The sequence below is a fragment of the Miniopterus schreibersii genome (genome assembly GCF_964146895.1).
Source record: "Miniopterus schreibersii genome assembly, chromosome: 6".
Classification (NCBI taxonomy): Eukaryota; Metazoa; Chordata; class Mammalia; order Chiroptera; family Miniopteridae; genus Miniopterus; species Miniopterus schreibersii.
The window spans coordinates 33571888-33595108 of record NC_138107.1 but is presented as its reverse complement, the minus strand read 5'-3'; the positions used below and the strand labels follow the sequence as shown (position 1 = coordinate 33595108).

Sequence of the window (23221 nt, the reverse complement as noted above, 5' to 3'; positions counted from 1 at the left end):
AAAATAAATTCATTAAAGAAAATCGCACGCACAGGGAAACCCGAGCTCCCTAGCCCGCCCCACGCGGAGGCGCGCGCGGCTTCCCTTGGCAGCGCACCGAGCTGCGGCTGTCCCCCGCCCCGCTTCCCCCCCCCCCCAGCTCCCTGCACCCCCTCCCCCGCTCCCCGGCGGGGCACTGCTACTACCGCGATCGCCACCTCACGCCGAAGGAATGCTCGAAGTATGCACACGTTCCCAAAAGTAGACCTCCTTCACCGCCGGAGGAGCATACATCACCCCGTGGCAGCCGTCCACCTTCCCAGGCGTTTCGTAACCGAGTAAACTGAGAGCTGGGAACAGCCCTCTATTAAGTAGCCCGCGGCGCGGAGCCTCTTCTCACTCGGCGAAGGCGAGCCGCCCCAGACGCGTCCGCACGCCCGCCGCCCGCTCCGCCGCCGCCGCCGCGCTCCCCGCGGCCTCCCCGCCTCCTCCGCCTCCTTCCCGGGGGCCCCGGCGCTGCCCTACTCTCGGCGGCCGACAGGTACCCCCGGAGAGCTGCGCCAGCCGTCGGGACGCGCGGGGGTCCCGGGGCGCAGTCTCCTGCGACGTGGGAAATCCTCCGCGGGACAGCCTCTACGTGCACCGCAGCCGCCCCAGGTCGGTTCGGCTTCCAGCCCCTTTCCCTCCACCCATCCCTCCCCAAGATAACGAGGGAAACTCGCTTTCTAGCCTGCTGCTTGCTCCGCCCTCAGCCATTAAGGATCCCGGGCGAGGACCGTTTGGACTTGTAAGTGTGGAGATAGATGTGCCTGGGACTTGCCAGGTACGTTGGGGTTTTGCGATACATTTGTATCTTTGAGAAAGAGAGAATTGTAGCTTTTCTTAAGAGCTGATGCCGGCGGCCGTGTGCGTAAAGCATCCCGTTCCAAGTTGCTCTTTGTAAGATGACTTTCATCTACAGATGTTGTCGACTTCAGCGAAGGGGGCGACCGGTTTTGTGGCCACCGGTCCCCTCATTGTCTCGCGACTGTAGTTTTGCCGGGGGTGCCGTCGCGCAGTCCGGGCGCAGGAAGGTATTTTGGTGACGCACGGTGTGGAATTCTTTGGAGGGCCGACTGAGAGCTCTGCAGCTCGTCCAAGCTGCCCGGGTGTGTGTGGCATCTTGAGACAGATTCCTGGTCGAGTGTTCTGGCTCGTTCCTTTGCTTTTCAAAGCATCCGAGATGGCGGGTTGGTCTAGTTCTAAGGGAACTGAGCCTTGGCCGAATTTCCCTAGCTTCTGGAAAAGGTCCCTCTCCCGACTTCTTCCCGAATGCAGGGGTGGAGGCCCTGCTCGGGGACGGTGGAGCCTCTTAGGTAGATCCCATCCCAAACCCTAGAGAGTGCAGGGATCAGGGAGTGTGGGCGCCGGGTTCGTTCACGGATCGGAGACCGGTAGCCAGGGAACAGAAAAGGTACCTCAAATCGAGCGCCCTCGGGGACCCTCCGGGGACCATTTCGGGGCTTTCCAGGAACCCCCTGCCCCCCACCTCAGCCCTGACCCTCTAGTATGCTGGTATGCTGGGGTTGGGAGGGGGCAAAATAGGAAATGAGAGCTAAACTCGCCCTTGACCGGCGAATGTCAGGATTGTGGTGGGGGATCTAGAAGGACCCCCGAGGGGTGGTGGTGGTGGGGAGGCTTAATTTCCTTTTTAAACTTTAAATTATGGAATTGGCCTCTTCCACTGGGGTGGGGAGGGGGCGAGCTGGCAGAAGGGGAGGTATCCCAGAAGACTCCCCGCCCCCCCCCAACTGACTCATTTTCATTCATGAGGGTGAAGTGGGGGAATCCTCGCTGCCACGTAGGGGCGGCCCATTTCAGACATTTATGTCTAAGAATGCTCAATGAAGTGTTGCTAAGCATTCAGATAAATGTTTTGGCTAAAAGGAGAGAAAACTTAAGGGGAAAAAAAAAAGACATATGGACAGAATGCCTGGCTGGCTGGCTGAACTGCCTGTATGTTCAGATCCCCGGCCGCAACGTGATTCATTCTTGTCACCGAACCAGGCAGCCGATAGGTGGCGCTCTAGACCCAGACAAAAGCGCCTCCACTGCTCAGGTTTTTTTTCGTAAGACTAGCGGTTTTAAGAAATATCTGCACACAGCTTTTCGGTGGGTAGCTTGTCTGCCTTTAACTTTTCGCGAGCACGACTGCCAGCGGAGTTGGAAATTATTATAGCAAAGTAAAGGCCAGATGACGGGAACAATGGGCCAGCCTCACTGCTTGCTTTTCACTGATGTAGAAGAGGGTTAGAAATGTCAAACAGTTGTTAATTAGGGAGAAAGAAATCGCTAGAGCCCTTGGATCTCCAGAGCAGCGCCAAAATTTTAATTTTGGCTTCATAAAAAGTGCTCCGGGCAAATTTGGCGCGGCTGCTTAGCAGACATTTAAAATGCAATTTACACTCAGGCTGAGGAAAGCTGCCCTGATACATTGTGCCAATAATTTGGAAAGACCTGGTTGGAGCTTGTCAGGTTTTTTTTTTTCTCAAAGAGGGCTCGACCTTTGGCTCATTTTTGGATTCCCAAGCATGAGGCCTAGTCTGTTGCCTTACAATAATTTATGTACCCAGAGTCAACTCTCTTTTTATGTTTTACCTCTGGCAGCTTCCCAGTTCAGTTCACTGCTAGCAGCTTTTGTCTCTGGATTGGACCTTAGAATGTTTTAGAAGACTCCCTTCTGCCTTCATGGATTAAGCACCTACTGTGTGCTGGGAACCACAAAAGAAGAATAAGCCTCTTTGTCTTTAGGAATTAATAATCTAGTTACAGAGTCAGGAAAAATCAGAATAAGACATATTCTCTGGGGTACATATATGTGTAATCTTCTGGGATAAGTGACCAGTTAAATGAAAAGATTAATTATTACTGAGAATTTTTATAAACAATATCATTGGGAAACAGACAAGAAAGTTTTGTCTCTTCTATTGCTCGTCCCTTTTTTATTATGTATTTTAGAATTGTTTTCCCCTAACTTTGGATAAAGGATTTATCAGATGTGAAGACAACACAGCTCGCAGGAGGGTCAGATTTCAGTTGGACCTTACCTACTTCTGTATAATCCATTTCAGACCTAAAGAGCTGCATATTTGTAGGCAGAACAAAATGAAGAAAAAAGAGAGTAAAAGAGGTTTATTATACTTTTCCAAATTACCCTGAGACCACTAAAGTACAGTTACCTAAAGAGTTCAGCAGCTAGGAAAAAGTGGCCGGCCAAATAAAATCCCCAGCTGGAAGAGGCATTTGGTTGAGTCAGGGATAAAATGACCTCTGAATTAGCCATCACCCAGGCAGGATGAAGTCATGTGGGGCCTGGTAGGGCCTTCACCCTGGATGCTAAGCTGGACCAGCCTGAGGAAAACAGGACCCTCTTTAAACTTGAACCCCCGCGGAGGGCCAGGGTGAAACTGCTCTGGATGGACGTGACCTCCGCTGCTCCACGACAAGCCCATTATGTGCTGGGCTCTGCCCTGTTGGTTATTAAGGCGGATCTGGTTGGGCCCTGGCCCAAGGCCGGGTTCCAGTTCTAACCTGGTTCTAGGCCTGCCCGGCCCGGTTCTGATGCGGCCACCGCTTCCTCCCGCAGATCCCTTCATGCGGCTGTGAGCTCCGGGGCCCAGGCCAAGCATGAGGACCCGGCTTCCCCCAGCGCTCGCCATCCTGGGCGCCGCCCTGCTCCTGGCTTCCACTGAGGCAGAAGGTAAAAAAGACTCCTCCCGCACGCTCCCCAGGGACGATGCAGAGTTATAGACCAGAAAAAAGAACAAGTGCATCTTCTTTCTATTGCTTGCTCTGTTTCCCCGCACTTTGTCTTTTCTCCAGGGGTTCTCTCCTCCAGAGAAACCCTCCCTTCTGAGGTTTGTCCGTTTCCCAGCTCTCGGGTCCAGCTCTTTCGTGCTCTGCTTAACCCATTCCGTACAGTGCTGTGTGGTCTCCCTGCGCTTGTCCCTGCGGTGTGCTGTCCACACCGCCACCCGCGCTGCGCCTGCGGAGAAGACCTGCTGGCGGAGGGCGCCGCGCCGCTGCGCCTCACCAGGACCCCGGCCACCCGCGCGCCCCGGGCGCGGCGGGCGCGCTCCAGCGGCTGGATCCGCCTGGCCTGGGCCGCCACCTCGGGGACCGCACAAAAATAAAAGACTCCAACAGCGCCGGCTCTGCGCGTCTGTGTGTTTTGTGGGGACCTCCGTCGGACAGGCGGACGGTGGCAAGGAGAGACCCCGAACCCGGGGTGTGTTCGGAAGGCCCAGGGCTGGGGCTGGTTTGGGTTCGCGTGGCTCGGAGTCGCGTGGCCCTGGCCCAGCCCTGCGCAGACGGGTTGGGTCTGGGCCAAAGTCCCCCCCCAGGAAGCCAGTGGGCACCAGGCCAGCGGGCACCACCTCCCCTCCCTGTCCTTCCAGCATCAGGTCTGAGCGCAGAGCTGGTCAGGGGCCGGGAGATGGCTGGTCTGCGCCCCCGGGTCTGCAGAATGGCTCTGAGGAGCCTCCCCTCTGAAAACGAAGGACTTTAGATAGATTTCCAACCTCACTTCTTTTTCTCCTGTGCACTTGCTGCCCTAATTTCTCAGTATTTGCCAAACAGGCCATTTCTATGCATTAACCCAACGGGCGTCTGCATGCCCTCAGTTATCACCGAAGACCCGGCAAACTAGATGCTCTTGTCAGGCAAGGTGAATGGAGCAATGCCGTAACAGACAGCTTAAGCTTCTCCTTGCTTTTCAATAAAGAGGTGCCCCTGGTGGAGTTAAGGGCACTTGTGGAAGTTCAGGGTGGGCTCTGCCTTTTCAGAGGTCGTGGGAAAGAGTAAAGCTGTTCCGTGGCAGCGCTGAGATCTTCAGACACTTTCTATTGTGTTTACTTGCCTACTTCAAGGTCGCAGGTACAGCCAATTAAGGTTAGGAAGGGCGGAGAGTCTCCCAAATGTATGGCATGTTTAAAAAAACGACAGAAACGTGCTGGCTCTTATGGGATGACTGTGTGTGAATGGAGAGGCTTTCGAGCGGCCTCTGGGAAGTAATGGTCAAATGAGGCTGCCTTTCCTGCTCCTCTCTGGGTCATCCTCAGGAAGGAATTTTATTGGAGGGACTCCGGAAACCTTACTAAAGATATTTTTAGACAATTCACTGAAGTGGCCTATTTAGTGCTCATTAAGAAAATAGCTGTTTGAAAATCAGAAAGATTTGAGGATTCGTAGGAAAAGAATTGGGTTGGAAATGATGTAAGTGGAAAAACTCAGTTCTGAGTTGGATAATGGGTGGTTAGCAAAGTGCAGTTAAAAAAGAACATTTTATTATCTATTACTGATTATTTCCATATTTCTCGCATTTTGTCTTTTTAATTTGTGTTTATTTCCATATGGTACAGCTCTTTCTTTTGCTTTCTTAAGCTGTGTCTTTTTTAGCTTCTCACCCCCCTTTACATCAGCATTTAATAATTATATTTTAATAGGATTCATTTTTTTCTTTATTCTCTAGTTTGGAGCTGTTAAATAGAAATATATCGTGAGCCACAAATGCAAGTCACATATGTAACTTACAATTTTTTGGTTGTCACATTAAAAAAGGGGAAAAAAGCAGGAAATACTAATTTTTATAATATATTTAACATAACTTTATGTATCCTAATATTATCACAATATCGTTTCAACATATAATCAATGTAGAAATTATTAGTAAAATATTTTACATTTTTTTGTACTAGGTCTTTTTAAAAAAATATGATTTAATTGATTTCAGAGAGAGGAAGGGAGAGGGAGAGAGATAGAAACATCAATGATGAGAGTCATTCATTGGTTGCCTCCTGCATGCCCTCTACTGGGGTTCGAGCCCCAAACCCAGGCACCTGCTCTGACCAGGAATTGAACCCTGACCTCCTGGTTCATAGGTTGACACTCAACCACTGAGTCATACCAGCTGGGCTGTACTAAGTTTTTGAGGTTGGGTGTGTGTTTTACGCTTGCAGTGCGTTTCATTTTGGACAGGCCACGTTTCAAGTGCTTGAGAGCCACATGTGGCTGGGGGCTCCTGTCCTGGACAGCACAGCCTCTGTGTTAACTACCAGCTAATGGTCCCAAGAGCCTGTGAAGGGCTAACAAAATTTGTGGCCAAGACCTTTCTGGGGACACTGGGCTAGAAAGCGAATTTCTTTGAAATATTTCTGTTGGGGACATTTCAAAATTTTAACTTGCACCCGTTTCCTGCTATGTCATTTTAATTTTAGTTCTAAAGTAGCCATAGTTACTTTCTTTCCCTTTTGCAATTCATACTTGTACTCTTGTATTTCTACTATTTTCCAACTGTTTTCTATTTACTTAATTTCTTATATGTTGAAAACCCAATACTTTTTTTTGATACTACTTAAAAGTTTTGGCATTCACTTTTTGCATTTCTTTTTTTAATAAGTGGTACCATTTCATCTTGTTTTCCTTCTATCTACTTATACAAGGAACTTTACTTTTCATAATATAGTAGTTTGTTCAATGGAAATAAGGGTGAAAGTGATTTTTTGCCTTTTGTATTCGTAATTTTTAGCCACAACACAGACTTTATTAACCTTGTCACTTGGCCAGTACAATGTATGACCTAGAATTATAATATATAATGAACAATTTGATATTGCCAATTCATTAGTGAGTTGAGGCCATATGCTTTAACTATCTGTGTTTAGGTTAAGAGGCTAATTAATATATGTTTTTATAATCTTATGTCAAATTTATATCAGAAATTTCAGACTAGAGAACTCAAAGATTATCTCTTCCAGTTCTCTCCTCTTCCACATGAGAAAATGAGGAGCAGAGAGGCTGAATAATTCAGTCAACTAACATGGATACTTAGGAACAAGCATAAGCAGACAAGACCCAGATCTAGTCCTGATTTACTGCTAGCTTGCCCATACTGTACTTTCTTGCTCGAAAATTGGCCAACCCAGTCAGTTTAATGAGGGAATACATAATATAATGTGTATAAATGATTCATTACTTGTTTGAAATATGAACTTTTCAACTGGCTATTTTTAATATCTTAGAAACACAAATGAAATTAACATCTATATCATGACAAAGGTTATTAAATTTATAATAGCTTTGGGTGGAAAATTTAAATTAATGCCTATTGAATATAGTAAAATCACTCTTTGCACACTTCCAAGTTCTCTACCATTAGGGTAGCATTGTTTTCAGTGTTATTATCACAAAGATTAGACTAAAGTTCTTACTAGTTTATCAAGGTTACATTTTATAGTGTTTTCTCAACTTTTTTTTATATTCAACATATTTTATATACTTACCAAGACTTTTTAGGCTATTCTCCTCCCACCTGTCCATCTTTCCATCCATCCATCCATCCATCCATCCATCCATCCATCATCCATCCATCCATCCATCCATCCATTCATCCATCCATCCATCCATCTCTGCACAGTTGGTAAACTCTTGGATGTCTCTTCCCTTTGGGTACCATGATTTAAAATAATTATTTTTTAAAAATTATGTATCAAGATAGTCACTTTAGTTTTAAAATTACTTGAACCATTGTGTAAAGTTAATTTGCCAAATTCTATCTATATCTGAATTGGAGATATCTGAGTACCATATATTTATTATTGAATAGCATCAAATAATAGTTTTTTGTAGAGTAGAGAAATAGATATATATTAATAGTTAACTATGTACAAATAGTGGTTTTTAAAGTTAATCTTTTACTCAAACATTTCTTATTCTTTACATTTAACTCAGTTTGAAAGAAAATTGTATATGTTGAGTCAGACCATGGAATGGGAGCTTTGCTGCTTATTAGCTGTGTGAACCCATCAGTTTCACTGACTGCTCTATGAAGTGAGGATAATAAGAACCGCCATGCTGAGTTGTTATGAGAAGAAAAAGAGACAATTGTTAAGTGTTTGGGGGAACACAAGATGCTGTTTGTCACAATACAAGGGCGGATGTGAATTATTTTTATGTAAAAGAAAAGATTTCCAAAATTAATGAAAATACATTTTGCATTGATTTAAATTGATAGGGTCCATTCTCACACCTACTTTGTTATCTTTTTTTTAAAATGAAACAAACCAAAAATATATAAATAGCATGGCAATCCTGAAAGGTTTTATATGTGACAAAAGTGGCAAGAAGGAAAGTGGGGTGGGCTGTCTGTTGTACACATGCCGGTTGGCCCTTCTTTCCTACTTTTGATCCCTAAGTACCACATCTGAGTTTCTGTGAACACCTTAAATTCCTCTGAAATGTTAAAGACTTTTCCCAACAGTCAATTTTTCAGTTTTTCTGGAATCCTGGTCATTTGGAAATCAACAAGGTGGGCCGCTGCTGCCCTTCAGCAGTTTTAACCTAATGTCTGCTGCTTCAGGTCAATTTCCTTACAAGGTTGGTGGTACTGTTTTTCCATGTACTGATTTTTTTTAAAAGCATGCTCAGGCCAGTTGTGTCTGCCTTTGCATTAAATTTGTCCTGAGCCATTGCTACTGGAACAATATTTTATAATGATATTCTTCATAGCTATTGTCCTATTAACATTTGTTGCATGCTTGTTATATACTAAGTGATGATGACAGCTGAACCTCGCAATACGGTTACAGACAGCAGAATGTTGGATAATTAAACTATGCATGTAGATTAATAGTCTAATCTCACTGCCTGTGTATGGATAGTAAGACAATAACCTTCATTCCATTACTAGTGTATCCAATAAAAATAAAAAAGCCATCTCCTACAGCTGTAAGCAGCAGTCTATTAAAGCAAATGGTTGCTTAATTTGTTTTACTTCCATTAAAGCGTATTAATATTACATAAATTGCTAACCCCAGTTAAATTCTATGACTCATGTCTCAGAGCTACTGCTGTATTTCAGTTGACCTCTGTGAAAACCTGCAAAGAGATTTTAATCTCTCAAAAATTCTGACTCACAAGGAAGACTTTCAGACTTAAACACTTTAAGAAGAATATTTTGAAAGTCTTCTTACTTTGTTGACCTGCTTCAAGAGTAATAATAATTTGTAATGCATTGACCATGCACTGACAGTGAGTCAGTACAATGCTGCATGATGAGGCATGAACATTGCAGAGAGAATATCATTATAAAATATTTCTGAAACGTCTTTGTGTAATGACTATTGTACATGGAGGCTTTTGTTCATTGTGGGAAACTAAAAACAAGTCAACATTTCATTGACACATGCATGATGCTGTACAGTTTTGTATGTAAACTATTTCTTTCTGTACTTTTCGATTATTCCTTTCATTGACTTCTCCAAGTTTTTATGCGCAGTCATCGCTGATCCTTCTTCACTGTTTTCTTTAAGTTCTGTAAATAAATGTCCATAAATATACATTGATGTTGTCTTTTCATAATTAACCATTGTTTTGTAGAGGACCATACTGGCATTTTAATTTAAAATGCCACTTCTAGTATGGAGTATACCTGCTGCAAAGGAAAAGAACAGTGTTGGTTTACACCTTGCAAGCATACAGCAAATTGGTGTAAACAGGCAGAATATTCCTTTTATAAACATCTGTATACCACTCTTTATATATTTATAAATTATTAACATCTCATTAGTAGCTGAATATTTTTATATGAATATGAATATACATTAAATGTATATTTACTTGTGAAATATAAGTGCTAAATTTCCTATGATTCCTCCTTTTTATTAAAGTACAGTTTCATCTCTGCCACAGATTGAGATTTTTCAAACAAAAATTAATAGCAAGACTTTGATGCAGAGAATGAACTAAAAACATAATTGATTCTTTCCTACATTATGGAAAGAAAGTATTATGTCAATGTTCTAAATGAATGTCCGTGGTTGTAAGCAGGTTGTGATATGGCATGCCTATTCAAAATGCACTCAGCATGTATTGAAATTCTTTTAATTGTTATGTGAATTGTTTGCATATGTGGTTATTTTATGTGATCTCATTGTACTTGTATGTACTTGTATCCAAACATGTTTCTATTATGCTTGATTTTGCTGGCCATTCTTGGATGACCTAGCAACTCAAGAATCAAAAGTGTTTTGTGCTGTCTTCTGTAATATGTATACTCTCTGATGTTTTGTCATATCTCGTCAGCTTTTAATTTTATTCTTATCCAACAAGATATCTTTTATATTTGTTGGAAACAAATTTATGCAAAGACAATTTAGTAAGCTTTGCTCAACACAATTCTTATTAATTAAATGGACCATTTTCTGAAGTCTGAAAATGTAACTGATATCAACTCTCTCTTTTGCAGTTGAACCACCTTCAGACTTGAATTTTAAAATTATAGATGAAAATACTGTTCATATGTCATGGGCAAGACCAGCTGATCCAATTGTGGGTTACAGAATAACAGTGGATCCTACGACGGGTAAGTTTTGTTTTTAGGAACATCAAAGATAATATAATCCAGTGTGCTTCCCTCTTTTTATTTTATTATGAGGAATCTGAGATTTAGAAAACCTGATAGATTTAGCCAGATATTTGGTGGACTCAAGTCTCCAGACTTCCAGCTAGCACTCAGTTATATTTTTATAGTGTTGAGCTTTGTTAACATGGTTTGTTGTGCTAAACTGTTGTTATTAAAAATGGGCTTTGTTTTTTAACCTGATCAGAATATTGCTGGTAATCTTTGATTTTATAAAATAGAATTTTCACTTCTTGACATTCTTCTTGAATTAGTTAATATTTTCAACCTGTAAAGTGTCAAGTGATAAAGTGAGTTGTTATACCTTATCCCGTGTCCTACACACTTCAGTGCTCAGGAAACATTGTTCTGGGATAATGGTGAGGTACTGTGACTAAAGATAAGAATTTACTTTGTGTGGATTCTGTAGATCCCAGGCTAGGATTCTGGGGGGGCGGAAAAAAAGATGGCTTCGGTTCTCAAGAGTTATATTTAGTGTTCATGATATTGCCCAAGTGTGGAGAACTAATCTCTGCTGGTTAACTTTTAGACCTAACATGAAATGGGAAAATCACCGTTTCCACCAGCACTGACCACATGGTAGGAAGGAGTCTTGATAGGCTGACGGTAGAGATAATGTCAACATAACTTACCACCAGAGCTGAGTTTGTTTATGGATCTTAAAAATACCAATGATTTCTAATGTTGATTTATCAGGGAATTGGGAAACTATTTTTTTTTTATGTTCTGAGAACTTAAAAAGGGGTCAAGAATTTATTTTTTTCTTTGATTTTTTTCTACCCATATATACTGGTAGTCAGCTAATTCATTCACTCCAAAGCAGAAAAGCAGCTGAAAAAGCATCCGCTCAGTTTCCACATGTTGTAATTACTGACAGAGCCCTGGTGTCTTTTTTTTTTTGTTAATCTTCATCTGAGGATTTTTTCCCCATTGTTTTTCAGAGAGAATGGAAAGGAGGGAGAGAATGGGGGGGGAGAGAGAGAGAGAGAGATTGATGGGAGAGAGACACGTTGACCGGTTGCCTCCCAAATTTGCGGGGCCGGGAGCAAACCCACAACCTAGGTACCTGCCCTTGACCAGGAATTGAACCCGTGACCTTTTGGTGCCCGAGCAGATGCTCTAACAACTGAGAAACACTGGCCGGGGCAAGTGTCTTCTTGTTCCATGGGGGCCCTGGTTGGTTCTACAATGTTCCACATATAAACCCAGGAGCATTTTTCAGAGTTTTATTATATCTGTTCCCTTTTTTGATTATTTATGTTTTGATGAGATTTTAATATAACTAAAAATCTTAACAGGCACTTAGCCCTTGGGAACTACTGTGTTTCCTGATTAATTTGAAATTTAACATAATGTAGAAGGAAGTATATGAATTGTTAATATGTAAGTAAATGCTAGGTATGCTGTCCCTTGAAGCGTTTGCTACTTAGTTAATTAAGAGGAGCAAGGTGCCCATTAAGGTGTGCGCCCATCTGTGTGTGGAGAACGCATTGTTTCCACACTAATTGTTTCCCTGGGGCTTGTTTTTCTCGACCCGATTTTCATCCTCTTTTCTCTTTCTCTGCTCTCCTCCAATGCATAATTTAATATTAAATTATTTTGTACTTTATATCTCATTTATAAAATGCATTTTGTTATTTATCATTAGTCTTCCAAAATAAGAAGAGATTTTTGGTTTGCTTTAATCTAGAAGAATCTGTAAGTCCTCAAACAAATATTGAATATGCTTGCAACAAGTCTATTTATTGAATTTCTAGAATTCAAAGTTTTGGTTTTGAAGAACAGTAAAACATAATATTTGGATGTTCTGAGAAATAGTATATAATGAATTTTTCAGATTTTGAGTGTATCTGGGAATTAAATTATATTGTGTTATAAGTAAAAATGTTTTGCTGCATTCATATTTTCCTTCCTATATTTCCAGATGGGCCGACTAAAGAATTTACCCTTGCAGCTAGTACCACTGAAACTTTATTATCAGACCTTATACCTGAAGTAGAGTATGTGGTGACTATCACCTCATATGATGAAGTAGAAGAAAGTGTACCAGTTATAGGCCAGCTAACAAGTAAGCACACATATACTTTCATTCTTTTTTTTTTTAAAATATGTTTATTGATTTCAGAGAGAGGAAAGGAGAGGGAGAGACAGATAGAAACATCAATGATGAGAGAGTCATTGATGGAGCCCGCAACCCGGGCATGTGCCCTGACCTGGAATCGAACCCCGATCGCCTGGATCCTAGGTTGACGCTCAACCGCTGAGCCACGCCTGGCCGAGGAGTACTTTCACTCTTTTAATATTTTTGCAGGAGATTTCTCCAACTTTCGCATTTAATCTGTTATTATGCAGAGCTAATTTATATCAGTATTAACTATTCTTCCTAGAATAGTCATTTTTATGATCCTGGCTATTAGTGGATATGAATAACTCATTCCTGATTTATAATCCTGGTCTCTGGAATCATTAGGAATGTTATGAATGAAAACTATTAAAAACATTAAAGTTTGCCAGGGAACAATGTTAATGTCTTTTTGAAATATATTTAAAACTCACTAAAAATAATTTAGTTGCACAGAAATGCTTATCCTGCTGTATTCTATGACCAGCTAGGCATGGACCATACCTTTAAAAGACAATGGTGAAAGACAATGTATTTATTTTATTTTTAGGAAGTATTTGTATGGGTTCATTTCCCTTTGTAATAATCACGTTTTGATTTAGTTCAAACAGGTGGTCCAACAAAGCCAGGGGAGAAGAAACCTGGAAAAACAGAGATACAAAGTAAGTATGTTCCTTAATATTTTTTGCTTGGATTTGTAGAAGTCATAAATGTAATATGAAGGAGATGTTTCAATTATATACATAGTCTGATCCTATTTCTATCTTATTTTCTACAAACTTTATCTAGAAGCACAGACAATGTAATAGTAATGCGTGACTAAGCAGTTATAATATCTATGTTTTGACTTTCTGGCCAATTTTTCACTCTGTTTACTAAGTATTCTTTTTATTGGGAGTCTTTTGAATTTGTGTGTGTACAAATTTTTCTGCAGGATTTTGGCAGTAGGTGAAAAACAAACCCCATCACTGGACTTAACTCATATCTCAAAGGCAAAGTGACAGAAATAGGTGGCAGCTTAGACAAATCTGAGAAATGGAAGGCTGGAACAGAAAGGAGATGCCCCTGTAGGGTTTTAAGCAATACGATTGCCATGAAAATGTATGTCCAGGTCTGTGTATATGTTATGCTCATGTTTAGGGTATTGACATGACATTAGTTAACGGCAGTTGTAGCCTTTTCCAGAATCTCTGTAAGATATAACTGGTAAGTTGGTGCATTTGTAATCAAATGAAAGCAATTTTATTTAGTGTAGGTTTTGCAGGTTCTAGCCTCCTTTGGTCTTATACTGCTTTGTCTGACTTAGTGGGATGGACCCTTAAGGGGTTTCTTGGACTTCTAATTTTGCTACCTTGTAAAAGTTGGATTTATGACCCAGGAGACAATAAAAAGATTGTGAACACAAAGTCTCCTTTATCTGGAATTTTTCATTCTTGGTCACTCTTTATCATTCTTTCTGATGTCTAATAAACTGAAATGAAGTATGCAGTTACAATGCTAGTATTTCCCCTGAACCATCAATGTTTATTTTAGATCAAAGCATTATGCCAAATATTGACTTTTCAATAGACTTAAATTGGCCCATTAAATAGTGTGCAAAAATTATTTGGGCATGCAACTTGTATTTTGCTTGCAAAAAATTCCAAGACCCTTTCCTCCTCTCCCTAGGCAAATACTTTTTTTTATTATCCACCAACTGACCACAAGAACAAAAACATCTTCAGAAAATTCACTCAGTGTTGCCTTACAAATACAGATTTTCATGAAAACCAACCTGTTCCCCTGACCACAGAGAGTTATAAAAGCGAGTCTTCGCATTTTAGTAATTTAAGGATACCACGTGCATTTTTGCTTTTGAATTAAAATGCTTTTTCCCCTCTTTGTTTAGTAAAAGTTGGTTTTAATTATCAAATTTAAATACACTGGTATTAATACGTTAAATACAAGATATTCTGGCTAACTTACATAATATTTATGCTTGCTTACAGTTTTTTAACCCTCTAGACTAACCCACTGCAAGCTTTAGATAATTATATTGTAGAATGCAGAGGAATGTTAAAAGATTTGTTCATTTCTTCAGTTCAACTGTATTTGTTTGAATGGCACAGCAATTGTTTTGTATTTATTTATTGCTAAATACCAAGGAGTAAAAAACACTTTGCTTACATATCTTTTTTTTCTTCTAAATATATCTTTATTGATTTCAGAGAGAGGAGAGGGAGAGGGAGAGATAGAAAGATAGAAACATCAATGATGAGCGAGTCATCGATCGGCTGCCTCCTGCACCCCCCCGACTGGGGGTTGAGCCCGCAACCCGGGCATGTGCCCTCATCCGGAATCGAACCCCGATCGCCTGGATCCTAGGTCGATGCTCAACCGCTGAGCCATGCCCGGCCGGGCACATCTCTTTTTTATATCTCCCAGATGTTTTATATAATTTTTACTTGGAGAAAAGAGAGGTGAAGATATAATTTATAAAAATAGGTTGATAGCATAAATACTAGGGTCACATGCTCTTGGAGAGTAGGTCATCTATTTATCTCTTCTTGAATGTCTTATTTAGCAATTTAAAGATATATAGTTCCATAAATGCATCTTCATGAAGGCACTGAAATGCTTCTATGTGTGCTAATAAAATTTTATATTCTCTTGTGCATGTCAGTTGTGGGTGAAGACCAATGTGAAAATGTTCTAATGAACAAAATGATTTAAGGAGCCAACATTTTTGCAAAGTTAGTTTGTGTTCCTTTTCTGATGGACAGATTTAATAACGCATCGTTAAAACATATCTGAAATGTATTTCAGAATGCTCTGTCAGTGCCTGGACTGATTTAGTGTTCCTCGTGGATGGCTCATGGAGTGTGGGGAGAAATAATTTCAAGTACATTTTAGACTTTATTGCTGCTCTCGTGTCTGCTTTTGACATTGGGGAAGAGAAGACAAGGGTTGGAGTCATTCAGTACAGCTCTGATACCAGGACTGAATTTAACTTAAACCAGTACTACCAAAGGGATGAGCTGCTTGCTGCAATTAAAAAAATCCCATACAAAGGTGGCAACACAATGACAGGTATGTTTCACGAATTTTGTTATTGTTGAAAATAATTGAAAGATCTGCTTGGGAAAGAAATGGAGCATTGCCCAATTATGTTAAATAATTTTGAAATCAGTCACGTAGTTTTTGACTTTAGCTGAATTGTCTAGCGCAGGGTGAATAAATCTAGTATTGCTTTTCATTTCAGGGGATGCCATTGATTACTTAATTAAAAATACTTTCACGGAAACTGCTGGAGCAAGAGCTGGCTTTCCTAAAGTGGCAATTATTATTACTGACGGCAAATCCCAGGACGAAGTGGAAATCCCAGCCAGAGAGCTTCGCAGTATCGGGGTGGAAGTTTTCTCTTTGGGTAGGTCAAGTTTGGTTATTTTCATTGTAGAACTTTTCAATACTTAATGCTTAGGAAGACGAAGGGTTGACTCCTCAGGGAAGGACACTGTTAGAAGTGTTACTGTATTTTACATTGTGGTATGAAGCCACGTCATCTCTGAGTAAAAATTCGGCCTGTTTCTCTCACGCAGCTCCCTTAGCATATGCATTAAGCGAGGCCGTATTCGTGCTCTTTGCCAGCCCTCTACTTTTCAAAGAATGCCGGGCCAGTGATCCTAATAAAGATCCTCCTTGTATTATCATTAAGTGTTTTTTATGTTTCCTGTATTATGTAATCCTTGAAGAATTTCGAGGGTTCCATCCAGCTCATTCAGGACTCTGGAAGAAAAAAGTATTATCTTTACAGATGGCAGGGACCAATGATGGCATGGCTGGGATGAGGGCCCACTCTGTTTTCCTGACTGTTCGTTTTCATCTTCGGCTGGCCACTTGATGCGAAATTATAAAATGTCTTTGTCACTTGAACAGTTGCACGTTCGTTTTAAAGGAAAGCGATTCTGGTTTATGACTGAATAAATATTTAAAAATGTGTTCACTCGTGAAAGACTGAGAAGACGAAGGCCTTTCCCAGTTCAGCACATTTCCCTTGTCACTGTATCCTTTCCTTTTGTTCCGAAGGCATTAAAGCTGCAGATGCGAAAGAGCTCAAACAGATCGCCTCCACGCCTTCTCTAAACCACGTGTTCAACGTGGCCAACTTTGATGCAATTGTGGATATTCAGAATGAGATCATCTCCCAGGTGTGCTCAGGTGTTGATGAACAGCTCGGTGAATTGGTTAGTGGGGAGGAAGGTGAGTGCACTGTTGGGTGTCCTACGTGTTGGCCCTTCCTCCTGTTCGATAGCACTTAGAGCTGGACAGCTGCCCAGGAGCAGTCACAGTTACTCCACCGTGTACTCCAGCGCGTCTCTAACTGTGTACTGCACTTGTATTGGCGTTTAGTTATTCAACTTGTTGATGTCATTTGCACTGTTTTTTCCCCCCCCTCAGTGGAACATTAAGTGATAAAATATTTCTCCCATTGTAAAGTTCCTAAAAAATCTTTTTAAAACAAGCTTGACTTGCTCTTTTTCTCTAAGACCATTTTGTACAATATTTTAAAACCAGTCAATGTGATCCTCCCGTATCTGGAAAACTTCCTTATTTTTATAAGCTACTGCTTCTGAATCCATGGGAGAAGAGAAGGCATTTCATAGCCATCCTTTTGGGCGTTAAAAAGTCATAGTTTCCATGATTGTTCTCTTAGCCTGAGAATTGACAAGTGATTAAAGATAAGTTCTAAATAGCTACATCTTCAATTACATAAACTCTTTAATCTCCAAACCCCAAGCATTTTGGCAGTGTTCATCGGCCTTGGTTCTGTTTCAGGACTCCTTCTCATTACACATAGGCTCCAAATCTTTTTCTTTGCTTTAACTGTCTATTGTCTGATTTTTTTGACTGGTATTAGTACAAAATCCATCCTCTATCCCACTTTTCTCTAGCTGACCTCTCTTGACTGAACCTTCTAAGCGTTCTAGTTCCTCTGCCTCTTCCCTGCGGGCATGCCCCAGGGGAGGCCAAGCTCCTGCTGTGCCACAGTGTGAACCGCCCCTGTCCGGGGTGCCAGCCATACCCCAGGTGTGGTTCACAGTCTCCTCTCTCTTGCTGGAATTTTCCTGCGACTTCTGCTCCCTGTACTGTCTCTGAATCGCTCAAAAGATTTGGCCAGACTTCCAGCTGGCACATCCATTACTTCCCTCCCACGATTTCTTACTTCTTCAGACATCAGTTTTATGTGATACATCTGATCGCCTTGTTGAGGAGCTGATGAGTAAACTTGTACTTGTTTTATCACCTACTTCTTGCAGGCTGACGTAAAAATTAGAACTGTATCTTCTGGGAAATTGATTTCACTGACAACATTAAAATTTTTGAAGATTTGGCCTGAAGTATCTTAAAGTACTTTATATTTTTTTGTTGCATACATGACTATGTTGTACTTTGAGTAAGGATAGAAATTCTTTAGGTTTCAATATTTGTCAGTGTGCATGTTGTAAACCATTGTTTTATCTCTCGGTGTCATAAACATCGTTGAACTATTTTTCTTACCTTGAAATAAGTGGGAATGAAACTTTAAAATAATAAAAGCCTGTCATTTTGGGCTTACTGGCTGAATTCTTGATCTTTCTTGGCATACTACAGAATATCTTTAAAGATTATATATATACAGTTTTAAAATATATCTTTATTGACTTCAGAGAGAGGACAGGAGAGGGAGAGAGATGGAAACATCAATGATGAGAGAGTCATTGATCGAGCCCACAACCAGGGCAACTGCCCTGACCCGGAATCGAACCCCGATCGCCTGGATCCCAGGTCGACGCTCAACCGCTGAGCCATGCCCAGCTGGTCTGAAGATTATATTTTTATTCTTATAGTGTTATTAAAAGGGAACACTTTTCTGAAGACTTGAGTAAGCCATTGATTTAACAAATATTTATCGAGTACTTAGCTTGATACCTGAGAATAAAGGTAATGAGTAAAATACCAAAACCAAAATGGAAATCTTGGTCCCAGAGAAGAATTAGGCATCAGATGTCCTATCATTAATTTCTTCCAAGGAGTTTCTTTTTTCCCTACACTTCTCCGCTTCCTGACAAAATCTGGCACTGAGCCTCTCTCGGTTTGCTGGGTACGGGTGGAAGTGAAGATTGGGGCTGGGCAACTTTTCCTGATACATTCATGATTAATTTGAATAAGGAGAATTAAAGGAAATTAATAGGGTTGCATCGCACTGTTTTAAATCACTGTTCTGCTTGTTTCTTTTTAGTTATTGAGCCTCCCTCAAATTTGGTTGCCATGGAAGTTTCATCCAAATACATTAAGCTAAGTTGGACTCCCTCTCCCAGCCCAGTGACTGGCTATAAAGTCCTCCTTACGCCGATGAGCCCCGGCAGCCGGCAGCACGCCCTGAGTGTGGGGCCTCAGACGACCACGCTCAGCGTCCGCGACCTCTCTGCAGACACCCAGTACCAGATCAGCGTTTCCGCCATGAAGGGGCTGACGGCCAGCGAGCCTGTTTCAATCATGGAGAAGACTCAGCCAATGAAAGTTCAAGTGGGTAAGTTAATAGGTAGATCGCTGGGCTTGGAATACGCGAGGGCCCCTTTGATAGTAGGTCTTACTGATTCAGATTTAGTTTTCAACAAAATATTTGAAATGGTTTTTTTTTAAATAAGCGCGCTTACTAAGAAAGTGAGATAGCTATATTTTAAGGATTAATTCATACTTGGTGAACTTCATTTGGCTTTCTTTCTTTTTACAGAATGCTCACGTGGTGTGGATATAAAAGCCGATATTGTGTTTTTGGTTGATGGTTCTTATAGCATCGGGATTGCCAACTTTGTTAAAGTTAGAGCCTTTTTGGAAGTTCTCATAAAAAGTTTTGAGATTTCACCAAATAGGGTACAGATAAGTCTCGTTCAGTATAGCCGGGATCCTCATACTGAGTTCACGTTGGAAAAATTCACCAAAGTTGAAGATATAATTGAAGCAATAAACACCTTCCCCTACAGAGGAGGATCTACGAACACTGGGAAAGCAATGACTTATGTCAGAGAGAAAATATTTGTGCCTAGCAAGGGTTCAAGAAGCAACGTACCAAAGGTCATGATTCTTATCACTGATGGCAAATCTTCAGATGCTTTCAGAGATCCTGCTATAAAACTAAGGAATTCAGATGTTGAAATCTTTGCAGTTGGTGTGAAAGATGCTGTCCGATCAGAATTAGAAGCTATTGCCTCTCCTCCTGCAGAGACCCATGTGTTCACAGTGGAAGATTTTGATGCTTTTCAGAGGATATCTTTTGAACTCACACAGTCCATCTGCCTTAGAATTGAGCAAGAGTTGGCAGCTATAAAGAAAAAAGGTTAGTAGTCTATTTCTAGTGTTTTTGTGAACAAAGAATTTTTGGTCTTAAAATAGTGGATAATATGCTTCTTCAGGAAAAAAGTAACTTTCCTATGTTATTGAAAACTGTCAAAATTAGTTTATTTAACTCTGAGATACGACTTTTTCCTAGACATTTTTGCTTTATGGAGTCATGGGATGTTTCTGGTCCTAGATCTTCAAGCAGAGCCAGATTTTCAACCAGCTTTATCACATCTATTTATCATATCCAGTTCAATAATCATTCACTGGGTGTCTACTGTGTGTTGGATTCTGAGCTAGGCCCTTTGAATCAAGAACATAGGCCCTTAGAACATAGTCCTGGACCTTGGAATTATTTTACGCATTCTCTTTCCAGGACCATTTTTCTTTTTTAAATGTTTTTATTGATTTTGGAGAGAGAGGAAGGGAGAGGGATAGAAAGAGAGAGAAACATCATTGATTGGCTGCCTTCTGGATTGAGCCTACAACGCAGGCATGTACACTGACAGGGAAGCAAACAGTGATTGCTTGTTTCCTGGGTCTAGTTCAACCACTGAACCACACCTGGCTGGGCATCTGGGACCATTTCTGTGCATCATTCCTTACATCTGGACTTCCCTACCCCTCCTTTTGTCATTTGTCCCAATTTTTTCAGCATTCAGTTACACATCTCATCTCTTTCATCAAGGCTTTCTTAATTATTCTAGTGCTGTAACATCACTTCCAGTCATTTGACATTCATATGTATTGCTTTGTTTTGTTGATCACTTCACACTCTCTTGCCTCCAATTTTTTTGTACCTCCCCCGAGGACAGGCTGTGTGCCTTAAACATTGCCTCTTTCTGTTTTAGTTTAATAAATATTCTTTTGTTAGGAAAAAATCCTTAATTATTACTTTGAAATAAACTGTTTACCACCAAAGATTAATATATGATTGCCAAGGATGAATGGGAACATTTTGATGGTTCATTTTAGGTCTGTTACTATTTAAAATCCCAACTATGGGCAGGCCCATTGCATTCCTGCTTTGTCTTAAGAAGCTCAAGATTCAACTTCCATTTTAATTAGTCATTTAAACATTATAACTTAATATTATGAATGGTCAAGACACACGATCAGGACCTCCTTGTAGGGCTATGAGAGGTCTTCTCTCAATGGTCACGTGTGGAATATTTACTCAGTACACTGCTCTCAATGTCCACTCTTCTCCCAAGTGATTTTGAGGCATTTCAGAAACATGTAGTCATTAAGTCTGTTTTTGCTTTATAGATTTAAACATTTTAAACTATGTCCTTTTTATTTTTTATTAGCTTATGTGCCTCCAAGGGATCTTAGCTTTTCTGAGGTGACTTCTTACAGTTTTAAAACGAACTGGTCACCCGCTGGAGAAAATGTTTTTTCCTACCACATCACCTACAAAGAAGCTACTGGAGATGAAGAGGTCACGGTGGTGGAGCCAGCGTCCAGCACCAGCGTCGTTCTCAACAACCTGAAGCCAGAGACCCTGTACTTGGTCAACGTGACTGCAGAGTACGAGGATGGCTTCAGCATCCCCCTAGGTGGAGAAGAGACCACCGAAGAAGGTGTGATGGGGTTTCTGCCCTTGTTTTCCAAAACTAGGAATTTATTGTAGAACAAAGTTAGAATTTGAAATTACCTTCTGCTTTGTGGTGCAGAACTGTGAATATGTCTGTAAGATTCAGCATCTTTAAAATACAGCTATTCATAAATCTTTTTAAAAAGAGAAAAAAAACCTTTTCATTAAAGCCCTTAGATTTACTTTGGTGAATTTGAGATTAAGAAACATAGAGAACTATTAGTAATTATGGGACGAATTCTTGAAATACAGCTTATCTAACATATTCTGTCCCATGTTTCAATAGTCTCATGTTCAAATAGTTCTGAAACTGCCTTCCTTTATCTATGGATCAGATGATAAATATATATTACCAAATGCTTTCTTTTTTAATTGTGGTAAAATTTATATAACTTAAGATTTACCATTTTAACCATTTTTAACTGTACTTTCCGTGGCATTTATATTGTTGTGCTATTATCACCACATCTATCTCCAGATTTTTTTTTTATATTGCAGAACTGAAACTCTGTACCCATTAAACAATAAATCCCTGTATCCCACTCTCCCCTCTTACCTCTACTCCTGGTAACCACTATTCTACTTTCTGTTTCTGTGCATTTGACTACTTTGGGTACCTCATATGAGTAGAATCATCCTTTTGTGACTGGCTTATTTCACTTAGCATAATGTCCTCAAGGTTCATCCATGTTGTAGCACGTGTCAGAAAATCCTTTCTTCCTGTGGCTGAATGATACTTCACTGGATATGTGAACCATGTCCTGTTTACTCACCCGTGATAGATACTTGAGTTGCTTCCATGTTTTAGCTCTTGTAGATAATGCTGCTAAGAACACGAGTGTTGAGATTTTACCAAATGTTTTAAGCATTGTTTGTTTAGATGTGTTCTCTTTGCCAGTTAGAGTTGAATACTTTCTGATACATTTCACTGCATTAGAATTTGGAAGGTACCTGGTTAGGAGGGCAAAGACCAGACAATTAATTACTCTTTAAGATAAATATAGTGACTATTACAAAAGATGCCAGTTGTTATTCTCAGTTTTTATTGGGGATAGGAGAAGAGGCTGAAACAGCACAATAAGGAATTTAAGGTAGTTACAAAGAACTATTTGCTGACGGGGAAGGGACAGGAAGTCCATCCTTAGATACTTGTGACATTCTGATGATTTCTCTGTAATGTCCACATTACTTCTTTATTAACCTGGCTCTTGTTCTTCAGCACTTTGGGTTGGGAATGGGAATATGCCTCAAGAAGGAATTTCAGTCTAAAGGGTTTTTGAGTAGAGGTAACTACATTCATGTGCACTCTAAGTTATGGCCATTGGGCTACTGCAATAGAATTGGGTAATGCCTTTTCAGTTCTATTTGCCTGTAGTGAAATCTGAGATTTAAATATTCTGTAGTCAATAAGGGCATTTCTGATGCAATACCTTCATTAAGCTAGCAATTATTGAACCTTAGACAGGTGTTAGGTACTCTGATAATTGATTTCCATGGATTATCTCCTTTAACCAATTCAATAATCCCTTTAAGTAGTCACATTTTTACCATGGGGTAATCTGAGGCTCAGAATTAAACATCTATTGGGCTTCGGAGCCAGTATTCAAATCCATTAGTTTATCTGCTTCATTTTGGGGGGCTAATTTAGTCTTTTACCTTTTCATATAAAATGAATCATGGGTGCAAATCTGCCAAAAGCCATTTCTTT

The 23221-nt window shown here is 40.7% G+C and overlaps 1 protein-coding gene across 3 annotated transcripts in view; it reads left to right on the top strand.

Annotated features, from left to right (window-relative positions):
- Window positions 1–201: 201 nt before the first annotated feature.
- The window catches only part of COL12A1 (collagen type XII alpha 1 chain), a 109741-nt gene continuing 86721 nt past the window's right edge, over window positions 202–23221 (top strand). For 2 of the 3 annotated variants that reach the window (XM_081139997.1, XM_081139998.1), the window contains exons 1-11: window positions 202–636; window positions 3605–3718; window positions 10262–10378; window positions 12360–12503; window positions 13160–13219; window positions 15363–15626; window positions 15799–15963; window positions 16623–16796; window positions 18817–19107; window positions 19312–19914; window positions 21227–21499. In XM_081139997.1, coding sequence (XP_080996123.1) covers window positions 3646–3718; window positions 10262–10378; window positions 12360–12503; window positions 13160–13219; window positions 15363–15626; window positions 15799–15963; window positions 16623–16796; window positions 18817–19107; window positions 19312–19914; window positions 21227–21499 — 2164 coding nt within the window. In that variant the 5' untranslated portion in view covers window positions 202–636; window positions 3605–3645. The remainder of the gene's footprint in view (window positions 637–3604; window positions 3719–10261; window positions 10379–12359; window positions 12504–13159; window positions 13220–15362; window positions 15627–15798; window positions 15964–16622; window positions 16797–18816; window positions 19108–19311; window positions 19915–21226; window positions 21500–23221) is intronic. The other variant, XM_081139999.1, reaches the window with a different exon arrangement.